General features: G+C 37.1%; 1 protein-coding gene across 4 annotated transcripts in view; it reads right to left on the bottom strand.

Annotated features, from left to right (window-relative positions):
- The window catches only part of NETO1 (neuropilin and tolloid like 1), a 69,865-nt gene that overhangs the window by 1,219 nt on the left and 47,050 nt on the right, over positions 1–21,596 (bottom strand). For all 4 annotated transcript variants that reach the window (XM_064507136.1, XM_064507137.1, XM_064507135.1 and 1 more), the window contains 4 exons: positions 15,870–16,098; positions 4,602–4,715; positions 1,826–2,384; positions 572–646 (listed from right to left, as the gene is read on the bottom strand). In XM_064507136.1, the coding sequence (XP_064363206.1) occupies positions 586–646; positions 1,826–2,384; positions 4,602–4,715; positions 15,870–16,098 (963 nt within the window). In that variant the 3' untranslated portion in view covers positions 572–585. The remainder of the gene's footprint in view (positions 1–571; positions 647–1,825; positions 2,385–4,601; positions 4,716–15,869; positions 16,099–21,596) is intronic.

The following is a 21,596-nucleotide window of genomic DNA, read 5'->3' as shown; positions in this document are numbered from 1 at the left end:
TTATTCAGATTTTTTTTTCATTATTTTGTGCAAATTATGCAAAAATAAAGACACTAGGAGAAGATTCAATGAAAAGGAAGTGTAATTTGCAAACATTAACATTAGTACTACGGAGTCACTGAAGTTAACAGTACTCCCACACACCCTTCCCCAACACTTCACAATGCTGAATGAATAAAATGAACGGAAAACAGATAGTTCCATGTCTTTAAAACTGGGGTTAGCTTTCCAAGTTTTACATACATTTTCACAAGCTGGAACTCTAAATTTTATTTTCATAAATAAAAAATAAATGAAACACCAGAGCCATGCCAAGCATCTGTCTTTAAAATGTGTTTAGAATGCAGATTATATTTAGCTATGGGATGATTACTGTCAGGAATAAGAATTTAATAGATTTTGCTTAGTTCATAATGTTAAAGTGGTCCTCTGTATTCAAACCTGCCTCTCTCCATGCAAAGACTTATACAGGGTAGCATATAACTTGAGAACTAACAGACATTTTAACAATATAACAAATAAAATGGAATGCAACAGATGGTTCATTTGTTGTTTAGGTATCGTTACTTACCTCAGGTTTGTCTCTTAGACCCTAGTTGTGTTGTACTCAGACTCATGTTTGCTTAGAGACCCAATGAGGCAGAACCTGGAATGTTATGGCTATTTCATTCAACATAATAATGTTTGCATAGAAAAAAGAAATATATGCATATAGATACTTAATAAACAGTACACCTTGATAATCTGATCACTATTGATGAAGTAATTCACAGTGGCATGCAATTGCATTAAAATAATCAAATAACTACTTTTTTAAGAGACAGAAATGCCTTAATGTGCAAAGAAAATATGGAGGGCATGTAAACAGTCACAAGAAGTGCATAAATAATGCATGCAAGAGAAAACACAAATATATATAAAGAATTTCTGAGTATTCTTTTTCAAATAAATGGTTCATAATTGTTTCTGGTTTTCTTTTTCTTTTACTTGCAAACTTTTAATCATTCTTATTTACAGGCATTCAAAGTGCAATATACAGTAGAAATAGCTCTTGTATTAAAAATATCATGGCGGTCTTTACCTTTTAATTCATTAGAAAGATTCCTTTTAATTGCATTAGTGTATGTAAATATGAGTAGTCTGTATTCACTATGCTTTCTCACAGTCTAAGTGATACATATATATATTTATATATATATATGCATGTTAATATAACAAGCTGAGATATTGTGGTTAATAATAGAACAGATACAGTTAAGTTTTGCAAATACTGCCATTCACTATGTGGAAAATTATGTTTTACAGGACAAGGAGTTTCCTTATCCCAGGATAATGTTTCTAATTATTGTACCATGCATCAAAATGGATAAATGTATTTTTTATTGATGTATTGATTTAGATATTCTGGACCAATAATGGATGATACTCAAGGCCACCTCTTAGTGACAAGGAAACCACATACACGTTGCTCTTTCAAAAACTAGATTTGCACAAAATCTTCTTTAGTTTTTAAAATTTCTACCTTCTCTCTGTTGACCTGTGTGTGCATGTGCAGGGGTATGTGTATAAAATAGTAAAAGAAAAAGAAAGATATAAAGTAGAAAAGTAAAAATTGAGATACAGAAGTTTTCAGAAAACTAATGAAGAGATGGGAGAAAGAAACAAAGGAAGAGAGAGATAATATAATGGTATGTGCTATCAGGAAATAGAAACTTAAACTGTAAACAGAGAAGAAAGAGAATATGTCTTTACTGAATAGAGTGAATATGTTTGAGCAATCAAGTCCTTACACAACAGTCTTCATCAAAAATCTATTGATACTGACCGCTGGACAGCTTTATCATGTCTTGACAGCCTGTGACTTGTGGTTGGTACCTCTTCAATTTCATCTATCTCACACGCGTCTGCAGCATCTTGTGAGTAGCTATGCTTCATGACAAGGATATTTCTCCTGTTCATGGGCTGAATGAGGGGTTTTACAGGCTGGGGTTGTATTTCTGTCAAGACAGAAGCATCTCTTGTGCTGAGGTTACTACGGCTGCCCTTAGTGCTAGACAGTTGTGATCCACAGTGATGGTCATGAATGCATTTTGAAGATGATCTTCGCAGTTTATGATAATTTTCAAAGTCATCTGCAACATCAGCAAGGTCAGCGGTAGGCCCTGTCCCTCTAAGGGTGCATAACTCATAATGAGGAGGCTCAAACACCTCCTGGAACACTGTTTGATCAAAGTCTGTTTTCCTTTGGACAAATTTTTTACGAGGCTGCTTGATCTGTACTATAACAGAGACAACAATGAGGATGATCACAATGCAAGAGGTCACCCCAATTATAGTCCCACTGGTATTGGTAAGTTGGTCCAATAGGTTAGCTTTTCTTTTTTCTGTGTGACAGAAGAAAAAGCAGAGCATTAATCGCCAATTCAAGAACGAACACAACCACGATGGGTTCACAGCTTACTGCAAAGTCATGTCTAGTTTGAGTTCACTTAGTCATTCTCACTGGGAAAAAAATCAGGTAGTCAAGAAAACCAAATAAACAACACATAATTGTCTCAGCCCTTTCTCTTGGAAGAATCACTTGATTTATTCAGGATGTATTATAAGCTTAATTAGATGAAAGATTAGATGATTAGATTTAGGTTCTTTACAAAAAACAGTTGCCATAACAAACATGGCTTTAATTTCACCTTGCAACTCCATTTGCCTGCTAAAGCCCCCAATACTGTTACATAAGTTTTCTTTTTTACTTTCTGCCTCTTCCAGCAAATATATGCAGCTAGGAAAATAGAATCAATGAAAGAGTTTACAAGAGTTTACAGGATTTAAAAAGAAATTCATCTTTGCATTGGGAACTCCTCTGAACTCCTAATATTAACTGATTGGGGCCATTGGCAGTATTCAATGAAAAAGCTAAATGAGGAGAAAATAGAAAAGTTGTTCTAACTGAGATTTCACAATGGAAAAGAAATTGTGTGCAATTTGGATTAAGACCTATTAATTACCAGAACATTTCAAAACACCCATAGTCAAAATCTAAAAGCTGATCCTATGCCCTACCCTTTACCCAAGGGCTGGTAGGAAGTTTGCCAACAAATTCAGTGTTGAGAAAGAAGAAAACCAGAAAATATGCAGTAAAATACTACAAAGGCAATGCAGTTTCACTCTACTGTTCTGCATATTTCTCTGTGATTTGCTTTCAAATGGCTGCAGATACACAAGACGGTGACTGAGCCTTGTAGAAAACCAAGCTGAAAGCATTGGCATCTGTCAAGACTGGCACCTGTGATTAAATTTCAACTCCCAATTTAGCATAATTTTTCCTAGCAACCTAAAACATATGAAAGGGCTTAATAAAAAGCCTTTGAAGTGAATTTTGTTTGCACTAAAACAGTGACATCCATCTTTCTGTAATCTCCTAGATACCAAAAGTGAACTTTTCAGTACTCCTCATTGCCTACACTGGTAAATTCATTTGGAGTTTCTCCAACTGTCTGACAAAGACTCTGGGGGAGTATCAGATTTAGAAAAAGCAACAGAGCAGCAAACAGCCTTTTTGTGGGAACCAGCAAACCTGATTTTTTTTATAAGAAATATAAGAAGAGATAAATACACAGGACCCAGTAGGAAAGATCCTTGGCAAATGAAAGAAGGAAATTAAAGAGAGGGGAAGGGTTTCTGTTTTCCTCTTCGCTGAAGAAGAAGTGGAGATCAGATAATTCTTTCCCAATTGTATGCTTAGCTTTTTGAAGAATATTATTCCATGTCACAGTTTTGTTTTGTTCTTTTGAAATACGATTTCATTTATGTTTTACTCTATTGTATTGCTTGTCAGGATTTTACAGGCTTCAGCAGATTTAGGGGCTGACTGCTAATGCACCTCGTTCTGAATTTTTTCTTGATTGGTTCCTAAATTTGGCATAGCCCATGTTTCCAGGAACAAATCTGCAATAGCAAGGGGGAAGAAAGGGAAAAAAAAAAAAAAAAAAAAAAAAAAAAGAGCGAACAGTCTCCCTAGCCTGTAATGAGAGTTAGTTAAGCTCTTTTTCTCCGAAAACAACACAGATGCAATATTTGGAAACCACTGTCAACACCTGGTTGGGAACACCAATGCCTACCTATGAAATAGACATTATGCCTGATTTCCCTGGCTTATTCTTTGCACTTCAGCTTCACTGGAGGATTATAGGTGGATTTGGCTGCTTTTTATAGTGTCACTTCACCTGTGTTTTTTAGTGGTGCTATTATGGACATGGCATGCAGTGAAAAGACACCTGCTACCCACATGCTATTCCACAACAAAGTTAATATGACAAAGGAACCAAAAGATTATTTTCAATTGCATTTAAGATTGTACCAGAAACGGAGACCAAGTGATCAGAAAACCTGCCAGAAGGATATAACCAAGCCAAATTAACACCAAGCAAAACCCATCAGTATTCCCATGTTTCTTCATTTTCTCCATTGCTTGATGTATGCTGCCCCAGATTTACTCTTTCTTAGCTTTGACCCATCTGGCACATATTTAACAAGATACTAAGGGTAATGATTCTGTATCCCATGCAGCCTGATAACTTGACAATTGCAATTCTACACATTACCTTTGCAGTGGTTTTCATCCCAAGGATACACACAATTCTGGAGTCCATTGCAGACCAATGTATTATTAATACACATATTACTGTGGCAAAAGAATGTGTTGGCTTCACAAGGGGCTAAAAACAAGAGAGAGAAAGCTGATATTAAGTAGTAAATCATTCAACTCTCCCCAGCAAACATAGCTAGGCACGATCATGTAATCTGTAAGAGGAGAAAGCTATACAACAGAGATTCCTTCAGCATATTTATTATTCCATATGCCGCACTGACAGCACTCGAGTCACACACTGTTTATTATTCTGTGGCATGGGATTTTCAATTGTGTCTAAGGTGGATGGACCTCCTTCTACTAGTTTGATTCTAATGGCAAAGAGTTCCTTTTAAGGTTTGTTGGTGATATTCCAGTTTTATTTGACAACTTGTCATGTCATTACTGAATGAAGATGTACTTCAGTGTCCGTATCAATGGTGTCTGAACATTTATACCCAGCGAAAATAAAATTGTTAAAAAAAGAAAAAAATTGATCATACAAGATGCTCCAGTAAAAAAGCTACCCCTTTGATTACAAGAGTAGAGATTAAAAACAACAACAGTGTTCATAGTGTCCGTGAAGCGCATGGTCTTGGAGAATCATGTCCCTAATGCTACTATAGCTTCAGGATGAGAGTTTTATAGAAGGCCACTTATGAAGAAGCATGTTGGATGCCATCAGTAGGAACTGCACATGTTGCTAAACCAGGCTAAAGTATTGTGAGATCTTTAGGTGTTGGGCTTGTAAAGATATTACTCCAAAATTGTATAACACAGTAAAGATAAAATATTTCTGATACCTCTTTTATCAAAATTGAACCAGAAGATCTTCCCTCATTTATATTGAAAAAAAGGCTACATTTTTATCAGTGTGAAATACGTTAAAATTAATTGGTTTATGTGATTATTTAGCTCAAAAAACCTTTAATATAATTACTTTTTAAAATGGAAGTTAAAAATAGCTTAGGAACCTTAACTAATCAGAAGGAAGTTATGATGTTCACATTATTAATTTTTGTGACTTGGATTTTCATGACAGTTTTTCTCCTCTGCAATTATAAAAGTAGTTCCTGTGATAAGCTATATGCATAGCACAGAGACTGACTCAGAGCGAAGGACTACTTCAGTGATTTGCTAAGGACAGTTCAAAGGATTTATAAAGTAGAACTTAATGTCTCCATACATCACATGAAGAAATACACTTTTGTTGAAAGTGTCTACTTTCAGATATCCAAAACTGACTATAATGGCTTCTTCAGAGCAGTAATGGTCTGTTAAATAAATAATAGATGTCATCAAAATTTGTACACTTCTCCAACTATGTAACCATCCAGTTAGATATAATAGTTTACATATATTACATATTTTAATAGTGTGTATAACATTACATATTGTCACATAACATATATCTTGAAATTTACTCACACATCACTTCTGGGGACTTCAACAGAAGCCTTAATATTGTAAGGGGCCCCAACAGTTATGGTCTATTAGCTAAATAACACATTTCTAAAACTGCAAATATTTATTTGGGATCATAAAAAGATATTTTTTGAGAGAGCTCTATTGGCTCTATGTGTGCGTGTGTGTGTGTGAACTGTAACCCACATTGCTTTTAAAAAGTTAAAAGCTATCATGAAAATTTACCAAAATGCATCAAAATATACCTTTGTGACAATAGCTAGAGTCCAACAGTAGATGTTCTACTTTTACATTTGAAGCTTCATAGGCCCCTTCTGTCTGGGTGCCTGTGTGAGCTTTGCAGTTACACAGTGGGTGGATCCAGATGCAGTGCAGGGAAGCTGCTGCGCTGGAGGGGGATATCGCTTAGCCAGTGCAGAAGGCACATCAGCCACACTGCTTCCACTCCAGTGCTAGCTCAGGTTTTGGAAAGATCTGGCTTACCATCTCCTATCAGTGACCCTGGTCAGCTGCTAAGTTTGCTACAAGAAGGATTTTTTTAAAAAATGTATAGAAAAAATATCACAGCACACATGCATATTAGCACTGGGTAGTGGTTAGAGACAGTCCTTATCCATAGCTGTCATTTGGGTCATGTCACGATATAGAGGATCCACCAGAGGCAGGATCTTCCTTTTACACTCTAGCAGCAATCCCTGTTCCCTGGCAAGGCTTTTCAAAGGGTTTCCAGCTCTTTGGGGGCTGGTTCTCTTACACACATAAAGAGTAACCCCCTCTAGTCTCAGGGAAAAAAGAAGTGAAATAGAGAGGGAGAGAATTTATGAAAAGGAAGCCTAAATAGATCTAAGAAGCCACCCATTGAAAATGCATGGTAATGAGTGGGAAGTGCACAAGAAAAGAAGACCCAAATGACAAATGGTGAAAGCATAAAGAGGGACAAGGGGGGGAAAAAAGTGCAGGATTAGGAAAAATTGTGCTGGTAAAGGCATAAAGAAATAAAAAATGTACAGAATGGTATGAAAGGCCTTAGAAGGGAAGTGGTAGGGACAAAGTGCTGTCTCTGGGCAAGCAGAAGCTTTTAGATGTCTATGACTTGCCCTTGTCATTTTAAATTTTGCCTGATCTAATCCTGAATACGACATCAAAAAAGGATTAACAGTCCCCAAAATCCCCAAAAGGACAGAGAACAATTTCAGGGAAGAAAGGACAGTTATGTGAGGCACAAAAATAGGGATTTAAAAATATATAAGGGTAGTAAGTAGAAAAGGAGAAACTGGAGGAAGGTAGTAAAGGAAGTGAAAGGAAGAGAAAGAAAAAGAGAACTGCGCAAACCAGAGAAATAGATGATACTCGAGGCATTCTGCACTGAAAGAAATGACAGGAGATTTTATATAACATGAAAAATATCAGGAAAAAAACAGGAATAAGAGACAAAAAGTAAGAGCAGTACAAAATACTTTTTTTTTTTTTGTGCAGACTTTAGAAGACAGGATAATTATGCAAAGTGGTGGCAGGGAGATCTGTAAATGGAAAGCAGAAAAAAGGAAGTAAAACGAAAGATAACCCCCATTTCCCTAAATTCACAATATTGAACTACAGAGGAAAGAGATGTTATATGAAGAATAAATGTTAAGACTAGATGAATAAAGATGCAGAGCAATTTCAGAGTAAAAGTACAGCAAATTTAACATGAGAGAAGCCCAAGTGCAACAAACTTCTAAACCTAAAAACAAACAGGCTCCTCTTCTTTATATTTTTAAAATTCAATATAGTCAAGTCTTGTCTGTGATCCATTGAAATCTGAGTGATTAAGCTGGACAAGAAATCAATGTATTTTTTCCCCACTAATGAGAGGTTTTTGTCAGAATGAATGAAAGCATCAAGGGAAGCTGAAAGCTTGTCAGTCCCTATGTACATTGGAGGAATTAGCTTTTTTTGCCCTGGAAGAAGCACAAAAAAGAAGTCTTGGAACTCTGTAACAAGGACATTCTAGTAACATTAGAAGGATAAATGAACTGATAGTAAATAGGATTCTTTTGCAGCAGGATGGAGCTGGCCCTACTCATCTCCTGAAGATGTTACAGACTCAGGAAGGGAATGGAAACTGGCACACGACATCCGTGGCTGCAACACTTGAGAGGTTAACCTCAGCCTTGAACATCAGCTATAGCAATGCCTCAACATATAAAAGTTTTAAACCTGAGGAAAGGTTGTGAATGTTATTTTTCACAAAAAGGAAGCTACTGTTATCGCTAGCTTCAACTAGATAAATTAGCACAAACTTGGAGGAGATGATCCTTGAAAACCAACCAGCTCTCCTAACCCCTTATTTTTCCAGGACCATCTCCCATGGGAAAAATTAACACAAACTCTCAGCAGAAGTCCTGCTATATCAGCCTACAGTCTTCACCATGAATCTCTAAATGCTCTTTATATGACAGAGCAGTGGGAATATATGGAGCTCAGCCAAGACTGGATGATGAGCCAGCTGAGAGCTTATGGGTCAGGATTAGTGAGCAAATCAAAACGAGCAATGTTGTGGTGGTCTGCTACTGACCATCTGATCAGGCAGAAGAAGTAGATGAGGCTTTCTTCAGACAACTGGAAGAAGCCTCATGTTTACAGGCCCTTATCCTCACAGGGGACTTTAACCAGCCTGACATCTGTTGGAGGGACAACACAGCATGGCACAAGAAGTTCAGGAGATTTCTGCAGTGCATTGATGATAACCTTGTGACACTGGTGATCTAGGAACTGAGGAGAGGGGTTCTTCTGGACCTCGTACTTGCAATCAGGAAAAAAATGATTAGGGATGTGAAGGTCGGGGAAGCCTTGGCTGCAGTGAGAGATGAGATCGGGGAGTTCAGGATCCTGAGAGGAGGGACAAAGGCAAAAAGCACGATCACAACTCTCGGCTTCAGGAGAGCAGACTTTGTGCTCTTCAGGGATTTGTTTGGAAGGATGCCATGGGACATGGTCCTAGAAAGATGAGGGATTGAGGAGAGCTGGTTGATTTTCAAGGGTCACCTGCTCTAAGTTCAAGAATGGTCCATGCTGACATGCAGGAAATCAAGCAAAGGTGGCAGGAGGCCTGCATGGATGAATGAGGATCTCTTGACTAAACGCGAACATAAAAAGGAAGAATAGAAGAGGTGGAAGCAGGGTCAGGTGATGTAGCAAGAATATAGGGACACTGTCCAGTTGTGCAGGGAAAAACCAAAGCCCACCTGGAGTAGAATCTGTTGAGGGAGGTGTAGGGCAACAAGAAGAACTTCTACTGGTGTATCAAATGTGAGAGGAAATACCTGGGGGTCCTGGTGGACAAGCTGAACATGAGCCAGCAATGTGCTTACATGGCAAAGGTGGACAATTGCATCCTGGGTTGCATTAAGAAGACTATTGCCATCAGGTCAAGGGAGGTGACCCCTGACATGAGGAGCTGGGACTGTTCAGCCTCAAGCAGAAAAGGCTTGAGGGGACCTTATCAATATGCATAAATATCAGGGTGGGAGAGTAAAGAAAGGGAGCCAGACTCTTCTCGGTAGAGCCAGTGACAGGACAAGAAGCAATGGGCACAAACTGAAACACAGGAATTTCCACTTAAACACAAGAAAAACCTCTTTCACTGTGAGGGTGGTCAAACACTAGAGCAGGTTCCCCACAGAGGTAATGGAAATATTCAAAATACGACTGGACATGGTCATGGGCAACCTGCTCTACCTGACCCTGCTTGAGCAGGGGGTTGAACTAGGCAATATCCAGAGGTCCCTGCCAACTCCAATTCTAGGATTTTATGAAAAGATGACTGCACAATTTGATCAAAAGTTCCAGTTGGTATCATGTGGTAATATTGTTTCTACTGTGCAGCTTGAATTAAGAGCTGCCAAGGTATTAAGTGGCCTAGACATTAATGAGATAACATATTCAGCACAATGAACAATTCATAATTATTATAGCACAAAGAAGCAAATTATAATTATTCATATAATTCTACCTGATATTCTGATAATCATCTTCCATAAATCCTTGGATTTTTACAGCATGAAAATACTGTAATTTAAATTAAAGCACCAATTAAAGAAAAATTTTATTACCAAAAGGTCTATTTTGAGTTTGCATTTGAACCATTTAATATTTTCATAGAAAACTATAGTTTATATAACACATATTTACAGAGAGATTAAAGATTAGTCTGATTTTAAACAATTCCATTTTACATTATTTTTAATTACAGTATTTCCTTTTTTTTTAAATGTATGTGGTATGTGTAAGGATAATTTGTATCTTAATATACAAACAGATTTTACACTTTTTGAACTAATTATATATGCAAAGTCTTCTGCTTTGCAACAATTATGGATATTGAACACAAGATGGAGCACTTATCCCAGAGGATATATAAGCAAATACATGGACAGGAATAGAGATGGTAACTCACAATCTTTTCCAGGCTTAAGAAAATTATACTTTAAAAATGCCTAGAATGAGAACCCTATTTCTTCTAACTGACTTGTAAATATATTTTTATTTCTGGTGGGGACAAGTTAGGTGATTGTTATAATGATCATATTTCCAGAAAGTCACTATTCCAGTATATAAAAAACCCTGAGTTTAGTATTTAAAGGTTACTATTTTCAAAAGCTATAAAAGTTGAGCCAAAAGTTCATGGTCTATAGCTTCTTCCTATTAGAAGGCTCTGGGAATGACTATGGAAACAATAATCTATACTTTTGCATCTATTAATATGTAATGATCTTAAATTCTTTTAATCCTGAATAACCCTATTGCAGAGAAACTTGAAGAGCATTAATAGTTCTTCCACATGCCATGTTTACAAAGTAAAACCAAATAAAAGCAGTCATATTTTCTGTTTTTCCAAAAAAGGCATCATTGACACAGTAAAATAAATAATCCTCTACACAAGTAATACATGCAGATGTATATTTATACTATAAAATAACATTATAAAATTTATATAGAGATAGGACATTGTTCTTCTAGCACTATAACAAGTAAACAGTCTGTGCATTATGAATAGTTCTTATGCTATTGCAATGTTATGATGTTAGCAACATAGTATATTGTCTCTCTGTGTCTAGAGCACAATTTTTCAGGGTTATATGCTGGCATAAAAGGCAAGCATGGCCAGGTAGAAATATTTTTACATGGTAAAGTCAAAAGCAGACTTTCTGTGTGCCTTTTGTGTGAAGCCTGGCTGTTTTGCTTCAAGGCAGAATTTTTCCCAGTGTTTTTATACTGTTCCTCAGCACTATGTAAAGTTAACATAACTCCACTGCTTCTGTGATGTGAACTAGCTCTAAGCAAGCTACTTGAGATGTCTACGTGGTACTTCTTTGAATGCTGCAGACTTACCCTGAAATCTTAATAACTGCTAAATGTGAGAAACATTTTCTGCTGGACTCATTACACATTTCATACAGGCTCCTCATGTACTCAGTAGCTCTCTGCATCATGCTCTGCACATTAATACTTTAAGTAGAGATCACCTGGAATTTCCCACTGTTCCTTATTGAAAAATATAGCTCTCCTTTTTCCACAAGAGAAAGAAAAGAGAAATTCCCCAGGTGTTCTTCACATCATCCTTGAAACAGAGGAAGAAGTGTTCTCTCAGCTTCTTTAGGGAAAAGTCCATCAGTCATGCTGACAGACTGTTTCACTTATTTTATTAAAATTATAAAATTATTAAAATAGTTTAAGTAGTGTATACTACCATAAGTATGTTATTTAAAATAATATTATTTATCTCTCCCTTTGCCACTAACCAAAAAAAGCCTATTAAAAATTCAGCTTGGTAATAAACATTTTTAATATTGAATTTTCTTTCTCAGCCACATTCAAACAACTCTGTTCAAGGTGAAAGTAACTTTGACTAATAGTTAATACAAGATACACATTAATAGTCTAATCTTAAAAAAAACACATATAGGTGGCTTGATAATTTTTTTAAATATGAACTCGACAGAGAATGGCCGCTTAGGAGTGAGTGTTTAAGGCATGTGTTCAAACCTCCATGCTGGATTGAGTATATGCGCTCTAAGCAGCACAGGCAGTTATTTTGCTCAGGGACAGAGTGGCATTGGGATACTTAGACTGTCAGGGGTTTTTTTGACTATAGATAGCCTTAAACAGCACAGAGAGGCAGAAAATCACAGATGAGTGCTGACAAGTAAGGAAGCAATCCCAATGGTTTCTTTTTTTGTATGTTACATGGAAGCAGGGAGCAAAGACATCAAGACCTTCATCTGCTTAGACTCCTAAGTCCTTCCAAGTGGAAATTAGCTCTTACTTTGCCTGTGTTGCACTTTTCACATTGTTGTTCCTTTTCTCCCCTGTTCCCTTTGAATTACCACAATAAACACAGTTATTAATACTGAGTGCCTGCAGTGACTTCTCACCATTAGAGACTTGCCCTCACATTTGGAGGATTATCATAAGGGAAGCTAGCTGTCAGCAAGGACTTTGCTGTCACTTGATAAAGCTATGCATTGCCCCACTAAACACGGCCCTGCATTTCCATTGGAAATGTGGGTTTGGGTTTATAAAAAGGAAATAGGAATCATAGCACTTGTGCTCCTTTAAGAAAGCTGCATGCGACAGGGCTTTACAAACAGGCTCGGGGCTCAAAGTGGCGATGAAACAAGAGATGAAGGAACGACATTTTCTGATGTGTGATGCCTGAGAGGGATTCCCTTGCCAGCGGGAATGTTTGGAGGGTGCGGGATTATGGATAGAGAGGGCAGCGGTAGCACCAAATAGCTGTCAGAGGTGAGGGGAAGAACATCGTGTCTGCTGTGCATACAGAGGGGTTTTCTCTTATCCCATATGCCCAGGTTCAACGAATCTGCTTTTAGGTTAAAGCGTAGGCGTGTCTGCTCAGAAGCATCTCTTTGAAGGAGCTGTAGGTGCAGCATGTCTGTCATTAATCAGGTTGAAGATTGCTGTCAGAATTGTGGAAAATGAAATGAACTGTTAGGCAGTGGGTGAAAAAACATTCATTTTTCAAGTCTTCTGAACAGATGAACAAACACCTTTTGATGATACCAGCTATTTTTCCTCACATCATTCTGATTCTTAAATTAATTGATTAGATATTCAAAATCAGTCGTAGACAGTGAATACCACACACAAAAATATGAAGTATATATATATGCTTAGAGAACATATAAAACACTGAAAAGGCAAGGCCTTAAACAGACAAAACTCGTAATCACATTTGGAATAGCTAATAATGCTGATCACAAAATACCTTATCATTCCTATAAATTATCAGCTATTAAGGATGAATTGATTAATAAATGCTACTTAGCTCTACCACTGTTCTGATCATGTAAGAATCATCACTGAATTTCTGGAGTAGTAAATTTAGCATCTTTCTGCATTGTATGCCTATTCTTTCTTCAGACACATTTATAGCACTGCTGTTCTGTAAAGCATCACTGCAGGAGGTCTGGAAACTTGCAAGACTATGTTTTAAAGGCCAAAAAGGCAGACGTGGCTGTATTTCAAACATAATTTGTTTCTTTTTATATGTATATAACAGTGTTGGAACACACTGATCATGCTAACTAACCCATTTCCACAAAAAATGCTTCCAATTCACGGAAGCTTGCATGATGAAAGACTAAAGGTATCAGGAACTTCATTCTGCAGACTGTGATGACACACGAAGAAAAGAATGCTGGGAAGCTATACCTAACGGTACCTCTTGATCATTCCTCCCACAGCAACAGTAGATACAAGCATCTTACTTTGTCACTCTTTCACATGCACATAACCAAAACATAAATGTCATCTTTTTTTTCTGTCTCAGCTCTAAGTGAAAAAAATAGCTTTTTCTCTTTCTGTGTCCCTGAGCTGAGACACAGGTGTCCGTTCCCTAATGCCCGCCTCTCTGAATGATGTCTGACTAGGACAGTCATCCATCCTTCCCTTCCATGCAGATGAGTTAGTTATCCCCATAAGCTGCTGAAAGACCTCACAATTTACATGCTACATGCTGGGCGCGTATTGGAGATCTGCTCTCACTGACTCCTGACAGGCAGCACCAGTTTTCGGCACTTAGAGATAGCTGAAGGTACAACCAGCGTCACCTTTAAATCTGTAGAGTCAAGTTCCAGCTTTAAATACACAGATGCAGTTTCCACTAAAATTTTTGAACAGGTTGTGCATGCATGTCTCAAAGCACCATTTAGCCCTTAATAAATTTCATCTTTTAGCATGCAACAACCATTCAGCAGAAATTTAGAGAAAACATGTCACATTAAGATTTTCAACCTCCCAGTCAGCATACTGCGTAATATAAACTATCAGCTGTTTACAAGAACAGGGCAGCTCATCAGTTATAGTACATCGGGTAAATGTATTAAGAATATTGTAGGAGAAAAATAGTAACCATTACTTTTCCCTGCTTTCCTTTAAAATATGAAAGCCTTGCAAATGTGCACTTGTTCAACACTCATTTCAAGTTAGTCATCTTAGTGCTTCACTCGCCAGTTCTTTATATGCTGTGAACCTCCAGTGTCTGTGCAGTTGTTTCTAAGGTAACAGATCAGGATGCCTTGTGAAAAAAAATGAATCAGATCTTGAATATTCAAGACATCTCCAGTTTCAGAAATGAGAAAAGGGCACTATCATCTCAACTGAGGGTTCTCACTACGTGTTAGACCCTGGCCTGATTTATAGACAAGAAAAAATACAAACCCTCCTAAGTCTACGGGGGCGGGGGGGACGGGACTATAGTGGCATATACAGTTTCAGACATGTAGACTGCCAGAAATTTTTAATCAGAGCCATAATTAAGGAATAACAGAAGCTGGTCTCAACAGAGTCTCCTTGCCTCCTTGCAGGGTACGCACAGCATACAGACGAAGAAGATGTTTGTAAGATTGCCCCTTCACTCCAACCACTGACAGCCACAGAGAAATCTTCCTGACAGACGTGTGATGCACAAACCAAGGAATGCATTAAAAATGTACATGAATCAGCATGTGTATATAAATGCATATGCTCCTTCCTTAAGGGACCGACCATGCATTATTTCCATTAAGAAAAACACACTGATGTCTTTCACAGCTGATTAACTGAATCAATCATTTTCAGCGGATGGGATTATTGTTTTTTAATACATCTGGCAATGACTACCTTTGTTTCTTTCAAAGGCTGCTTTGCCTATTATCTGAGTCCAGGAAATATGTAAACACATGAATGCAGGCAAGGTACATAGTGTGAATATTAACTTTGCAAACCAAAATATCATGCAAAGTTTTCAGATAAATTCCATTACTACAAAAAATAATCTAAATTCCTTGCTTAACAAGATCTGGCATATATATTTATAGAAATATGCATTTTGAACACGCACAAACACATCCAGCATCCATGATAAAATAATCATAAGGGATCTTTTAAGTGCCCATCACACTAAGATCTCAAAAAATGAATTCATAGTAAAGGATTAGGTTTGATAAAAATAAATTCTAAGCTGCATTGTCTTCCACATTGTGTAAGGAAAAGCTGAGACACAGAGTGGTCCCAAAGCTTGGGGATCAGCTAAAAGTCCAGGTCATTGTGCTTACTGATATCCTGCCTTCCTGCCTCTGAATCCTGTGGTCTATATCCACTGCATTACAAATTATTTCAGACTATAAAAATGCATGGAATAAAAACTGCTTCAATGATTTACATAGCCTGTTCAGGATCATCCTTCTGTGCTTACTCTGCATGAAGAAAACATTAACAGTTTATGGGACTTGTATCATTTAACAAACTGAAAGGTGGATACAGTGCTTAGTCTTACGTTCTTGGAAAGATGTGAAGAGTATCTGGAATCGGCTGCTTCGACTGCCTTCATCTGCCCACATGCGGATCACACCGAGACCCGTCCGCAGCATTACATCATTAGCAACAGTGCTGCAAAACTTTGCTTTCAAATCCTCCACTGAGCTACTTCCATCATAGACAGCCACAAAATTCCTTTTGCATTCATTGGAATTTTGCATCTCATAGTCCAAAAATCGTAAATATATCTATGAAACAAACAAACAAAAAGGCAACATGTACAGATATTTGAGAATGACTAAATAAACATTAAGCAATATTGCTCTGTCTTGTGGGAGAAAGATTATACTATAAACCCATCAAAATATTTTTGCTGGAGCTGATGAGCCACAGGCCACTTCCATGGATAGGCATTAATACAGAAACTGAGCATCGTTTATACTTCCTCATATTTTCCTTGTTTCAAAGCTGAATCCAGCAGAAGACCTAGACTTTTTTTCCTTCTCGGCAGTAAGGCCCTTATTTGCAGACATGTACCCATCCATGAAAAGTATGCAAAACAGTCCTTCAAGCTGAAGGGCAGATGTGCCAGAAATTTCTTCTTTCACTGGCACAATATTGCTCTATTACTTGCCTGACATGGAAAATACTAAGGCAAATAATTGCTGCTCCCTCCCCAGAGTCAATATGTGTCATCTTTGTGTTGTGTCTCAGCCACCCTGATTCAGGAAGTGAGAATCTGTGAGGCAGAACTCAATCATTCATCTTTTTATGTTTCTTTAAGCAGTTTGGCGACCATCTCTGCTTTTCTAAACAAAACCCTTATGATATACATCTTCATAACTTAACAGGGATGAAATTGAGAGTATTTCATGGAAATAGCTAGAAACTTAGAAAGTTTCTTAAGAAATGACACTTGCATGGAAGCTATGTTTCCTAGTTAATGTAATAGATGTCTGGCCCTTTGCAAAGAACTTCTTAAGCCTACCCAAAAAGCGGGGGGTGAGGAGAAAATGCTATTATTTGCTACTCAACTTTATACGGACCTTATTAGGGAAACACTCATTTTCAAAGCAACATCAAATATTCTAGTAACAGAGAAAGTAAGTAGCACTTTCAGTAGACACATAATACTTAATCAAACTGTTAAGCATACCCAGGAGACTTCAGGGGAATAACACAGAAAGCTAAAGTAGGGCAGAAATAGCGTTAAAAAGCCAGTGAACATACTCAGCATCCAGCTGCATGCATCTTTACTTCAAACAATAAGCAAAAAGAAACTCCAGCTGTATGCAACATCAGATATACTTCTGCACAAACAATCTTATTAACTTCAAACAGTTCTTCATGTGCACAGAACAATCACTTAAAGGGTTTTTCTAGATCTGCATAAAGTACTCAAACACAACATATCCTAGCAGCATAGAGGACACAGCACTTCACCTCACTGATATATTAAAACTCTTATGGTTTGAGAATTGTGGTATTATTAAGCAGCCTACCACTGCTTAATAATAGCTCAGATTTTTAAATGAGGGTTTTTTAGATACTGTAATATAGTACATTTTCATTCCTTGTTATGCTCTGCAACTGGTCTCTCTGAGGAGAAAATTTGTAAGAAGATTTTTACTAGTAAAGAAATTTGGTGTATTAGGTTTCATTTTGCTTGTCTGACTTTTTTCAAATACATTATTTATGACAGCATATTATTTTCATAGCCATTTTGATTCCTGGTTCCAAACATTTATTTCAAACATTATTAATGGGGCCCTTTAACATGTTTGTACATGTTAATTTGTCTTCTTTAAATAAGGAAATTGAAAGTGATCACAGGACAAAACTGATAGCGTACTAATGACTGTGTCAATATTGAGAACTCTTAGTAGCCGATTACCAGCTACATTTCTATTGCAACGTTCCCATCCTGGAGAAGAACTGGGAGGAGTATATTTCAGTCCAATTGCTGCTAAGTGGATTCTACTTTCACCATCTACTTAGAAAAAATGCTGTAATACTATACTTATATACAATATAAAAGGAAACTGGAAACATCTCTAAAAAATAGAATGTTTTACATTAATACACAAAGTAAACTTTGGATGGCAAAATCTGATGTCATGCAATACTTTTTATAGTTTTTTTTCATTGCATTGACCACTTGTTCCACCCATGAAGTGGACTGAAAAATTACTAGAGTTCTCTCTCCTGGGGTAGCTGAAATTTTCTCACAGTATCCACCACTTTTTTATACATGTATTGTCTTGAGAGCCATTTCCTCTTCTCTTGGGGCACATGTAACTTCAATTCCTGCAAAAACAGAGCATCTACTTCTTTGGAAAAGTCACATTTAGAAGGTCCTTTGAACTCTGAAATTCTGCTTAATTCAGGAAATGTATTTTTAAAGTTCCCTTGCACTGCCTATATTCCTTTACAAGCTTTCCTTTCATTCTCTGCTCTGTCCCTCCCTTCTTTCTCTGGCCAGTCTCATTGGTCTTTACCAGGTGTTCAGGCACCTCATCCTTCCTCTTCTCCTTCTCATGTTCCAAATCCTTGTTCTCATTGCTGTCCAGCTATTGAGCATTTCTGTCTTGCTGATGCCTGACTACTTTAGCCCCTCAGGTAATCCTAGTTTTCAGTGTGGCTTCTGCTGTTTTCCATTTATATAGCTTCAGCCTCTTCCATGGCCATCAGGAGGACAGCTGATATTTGCTTCTAGTTACTTCCCAGAAACTTTTTGATCTCTGATAGGAAGTGCATGAAAAACTGGAGAAACAGACAAAAAAGAGTAGCAGAAGGCCAGACAAGAATTTTGGACCAGTGAGAATCTCAAACACAGCCATACAGAATTGGGATGGGCTACCCAAGAATTGGACTCTTACCCCTCATTCCCCCATGTTTTGATGACATCCTCTCGTATCAGGGGTCCCTAGGTTGCAGCTGGCATAGGCATGCCATCGTCCTGCCAGAGCAAGATTTTGTGAGAGGGAGGGATATACGGGAATAGGCAGAGCCATGGTACCCATGCCCAGAAACTGGCTACATGTAGGGCATTCTGGAGAGCTGTCTGCTCTGCCCTAGGGATCACTCATTCCATAAACAAGAGCATAACAGACTCATGAAACCCTGACACAGTCTCCTCTGTGAAGCTCCTGAGACAGTCCATCTCTGCATAATATTTCACTTATAAGGGGTTAAATGTGCATCTTACTTTTCTTTCCTCCACTAGCAGAAGTAGCTTGCCTCTGATGGACACTTCACTGCTTGCCAGCTTTGTCACAGATAATGCAATAAAAATCTTCTATAGCTGATTACATGCAATATCATATACATATGACTGTTTTCCAGGAAAACAAAACAAGTCTACATAAATAATCTGAGAACATACCCTATAGGAAAGCACAGAAGGCTTCCAATATATTAGTGTCATGAAAAATTATGTTTATGCCATATATATGTGTCATATGTATGCCATTATTATACTATATAAAATATACTGTATATTTATTACAACATATATATTCCTTATTTTTATCTTATTCCACTTTTCATGAAGACTCTCACCTACTCCAGAAAAAATTACCTTTAGCTGACTGCACAAATATAGCAAAACTATCATTCTCCTAACAGGGAAAGGAAGTCTCATACTTGCTCACTTGTTCTCTCACCCTTGCCTTCTAGTCTTGTATAAAAACATATATGTGTGTCTACATACAAATATATATATATATAAGCATACATATTTGCACACTGTATTCCCTTTCAGTATTTAGATGAAATCATATCCATTTTCATTCTAACAAGAAATGTGAGATAATTCTCCCTACGATTATAAAATACCAGCTCTCACAGCAATTTCCAGTATTCATCAGTTATTCCTGCTCTGTTAAATATAATGTTCATATAACAGTACAGCCGCAGTCTTATTTGTATAGGTTTGTAATTTGACATTCTCTAGCTTCTTGTGAAATATTTCTTGGAGTAGGCAGTTATATATGCTAAGAAGGAACCAAGAGCACAATAACTTAGCGCTTCACTTTCTTTCAGTCAAGAAGCCAACACTTCAAGTTCTTCCCAGGTCTGAATTCTGCTGTCAGTCACACCAGATCACCTCTGTGTGTGATAAATTCAGCTAAGATCAAAAATTGTTATAGGAAATACAGATTTGATAAGTACCAGGACTATCAGAAAGAAATATTTGGCTTCAAAATCTACGTCAATCCTTTGGAAAGAAGATGGCAGCTTCTACAATGGCATGAAGTTTCATAAATTAGATATAATAAATTCCTGACATTCTTAAGTGACCTGGAATTTCATTCTCATAATCTCCCTTGGAGCTGACTATGCCCAGAACTTTATATAAATAATGAAGCATTGATCCAAAGCTCACTGAAATCAACGGGTATCTTTCCATAAAGTTGATTTGGATCAGACCCATGGACTAAGACTGGAGTGATTTAGTACATTTTTAAAAACTGGAAACAGATTACACAAACTGACAACCTGATATTGAATCAGATTTTGTTTTAAAGAGCTGAAAGTAATTTAATTGCATCTGCACACCTCTGCCAATTTTTATGGTTTTTTTACACTATTTTTGCCATTGTTCCTGCCATTGGGTGTAAGATCCACACTGGCAGAGAAAAAACACTAATAAATTGAGTTCCCCATGGAAAGACTAAAACTGATTATATGACAAACATTTAGCTAATGACAAACAGTTATCCAATGCACAATGTTCCTGATACATAGTTTTCTGAAATCAGTGACAAGATTCTCATTACTTTTGCTGGTGCGAGGATCTTGCTAAAAGAAATTAAGCAGACAGCGATAGAAAAATTTTCAATATTTCTGATAATTTCATGTAGTTTGATCTTAGTCATTACTTCTACCAGCAGTAGATAAGAAACTTTGATATCCAACAAATAAATAAAAAAGAGATTACTTAAACTCAATGGCCATCTTCTGCCTTCACTAAGTCTCTGAGAATTTTGCCATTGATTCCAATGGGAGCACTGGGAATGATAATACTTCTCTAAGAACTGATACATTATCATATTAGCATAATCATGACTTTCTTGTTTTAGAGAATATCTTACTGGAAAATAGAAGCACAACTGCTCTATCTTCTTCTTCACATTTCCGTTGCAAAGTTTTAAGAAGACCCTTTCCCCAAATCATCAGTTTGATATTACTTTGAGAAAAAGAACAGACCGCTAATGCACAGGTACTAGCTTTTACTGAGCTTTGAGATGTCACTGCAAATGCCATTAGCAACAAAAGTGATAGAGCTTCACTGCAACTGTGGTATATATAATTTACAGTCAGTCACATTTGAGTTTAAATAATTGTCTTGTCACTTTTAAGGTTTGTATTGTCATCAGAATAATGGAAAGGGAAATGCTGGCTAAGTTGTACTATTTTTTATTTAAATTTGAAAACAACAGAAACCCCTGACTGCATATATTAGAAAAAAAGAATGGTTGCAAACTATGAATAATACATCACTTCAGTAAAATGGTCAGATTATAATCTCTTCATAGTGGATCACTTTTGATGAGTTCTGCTTTTTAATCAATCACTGAAGGTTAGGGCTGACAACATGATTGAACAGGCCAGTCAAGAAAAGTTTCAAACCATATCCCAGCATATCAGACTTAATATATGTGCACAGACATTCAGTCCCTTATAATACATCAAAACAAAACAAAACAAAAAAATAAACCACAGTAAAAAAGTGCTCGTTCAA

The sequence above is a fragment of the Dromaius novaehollandiae genome, chromosome 2 (genome assembly GCF_036370855.1).
Source record: "Dromaius novaehollandiae isolate bDroNov1 chromosome 2, bDroNov1.hap1, whole genome shotgun sequence".
NCBI classification, from domain to species: domain Eukaryota; kingdom Metazoa; phylum Chordata; class Aves; order Casuariiformes; family Dromaiidae; genus Dromaius; species Dromaius novaehollandiae.
The sequence above is the reverse complement of the archived record's forward strand: the minus strand, read 5'-3'. Positions and strand labels throughout refer to the sequence as shown.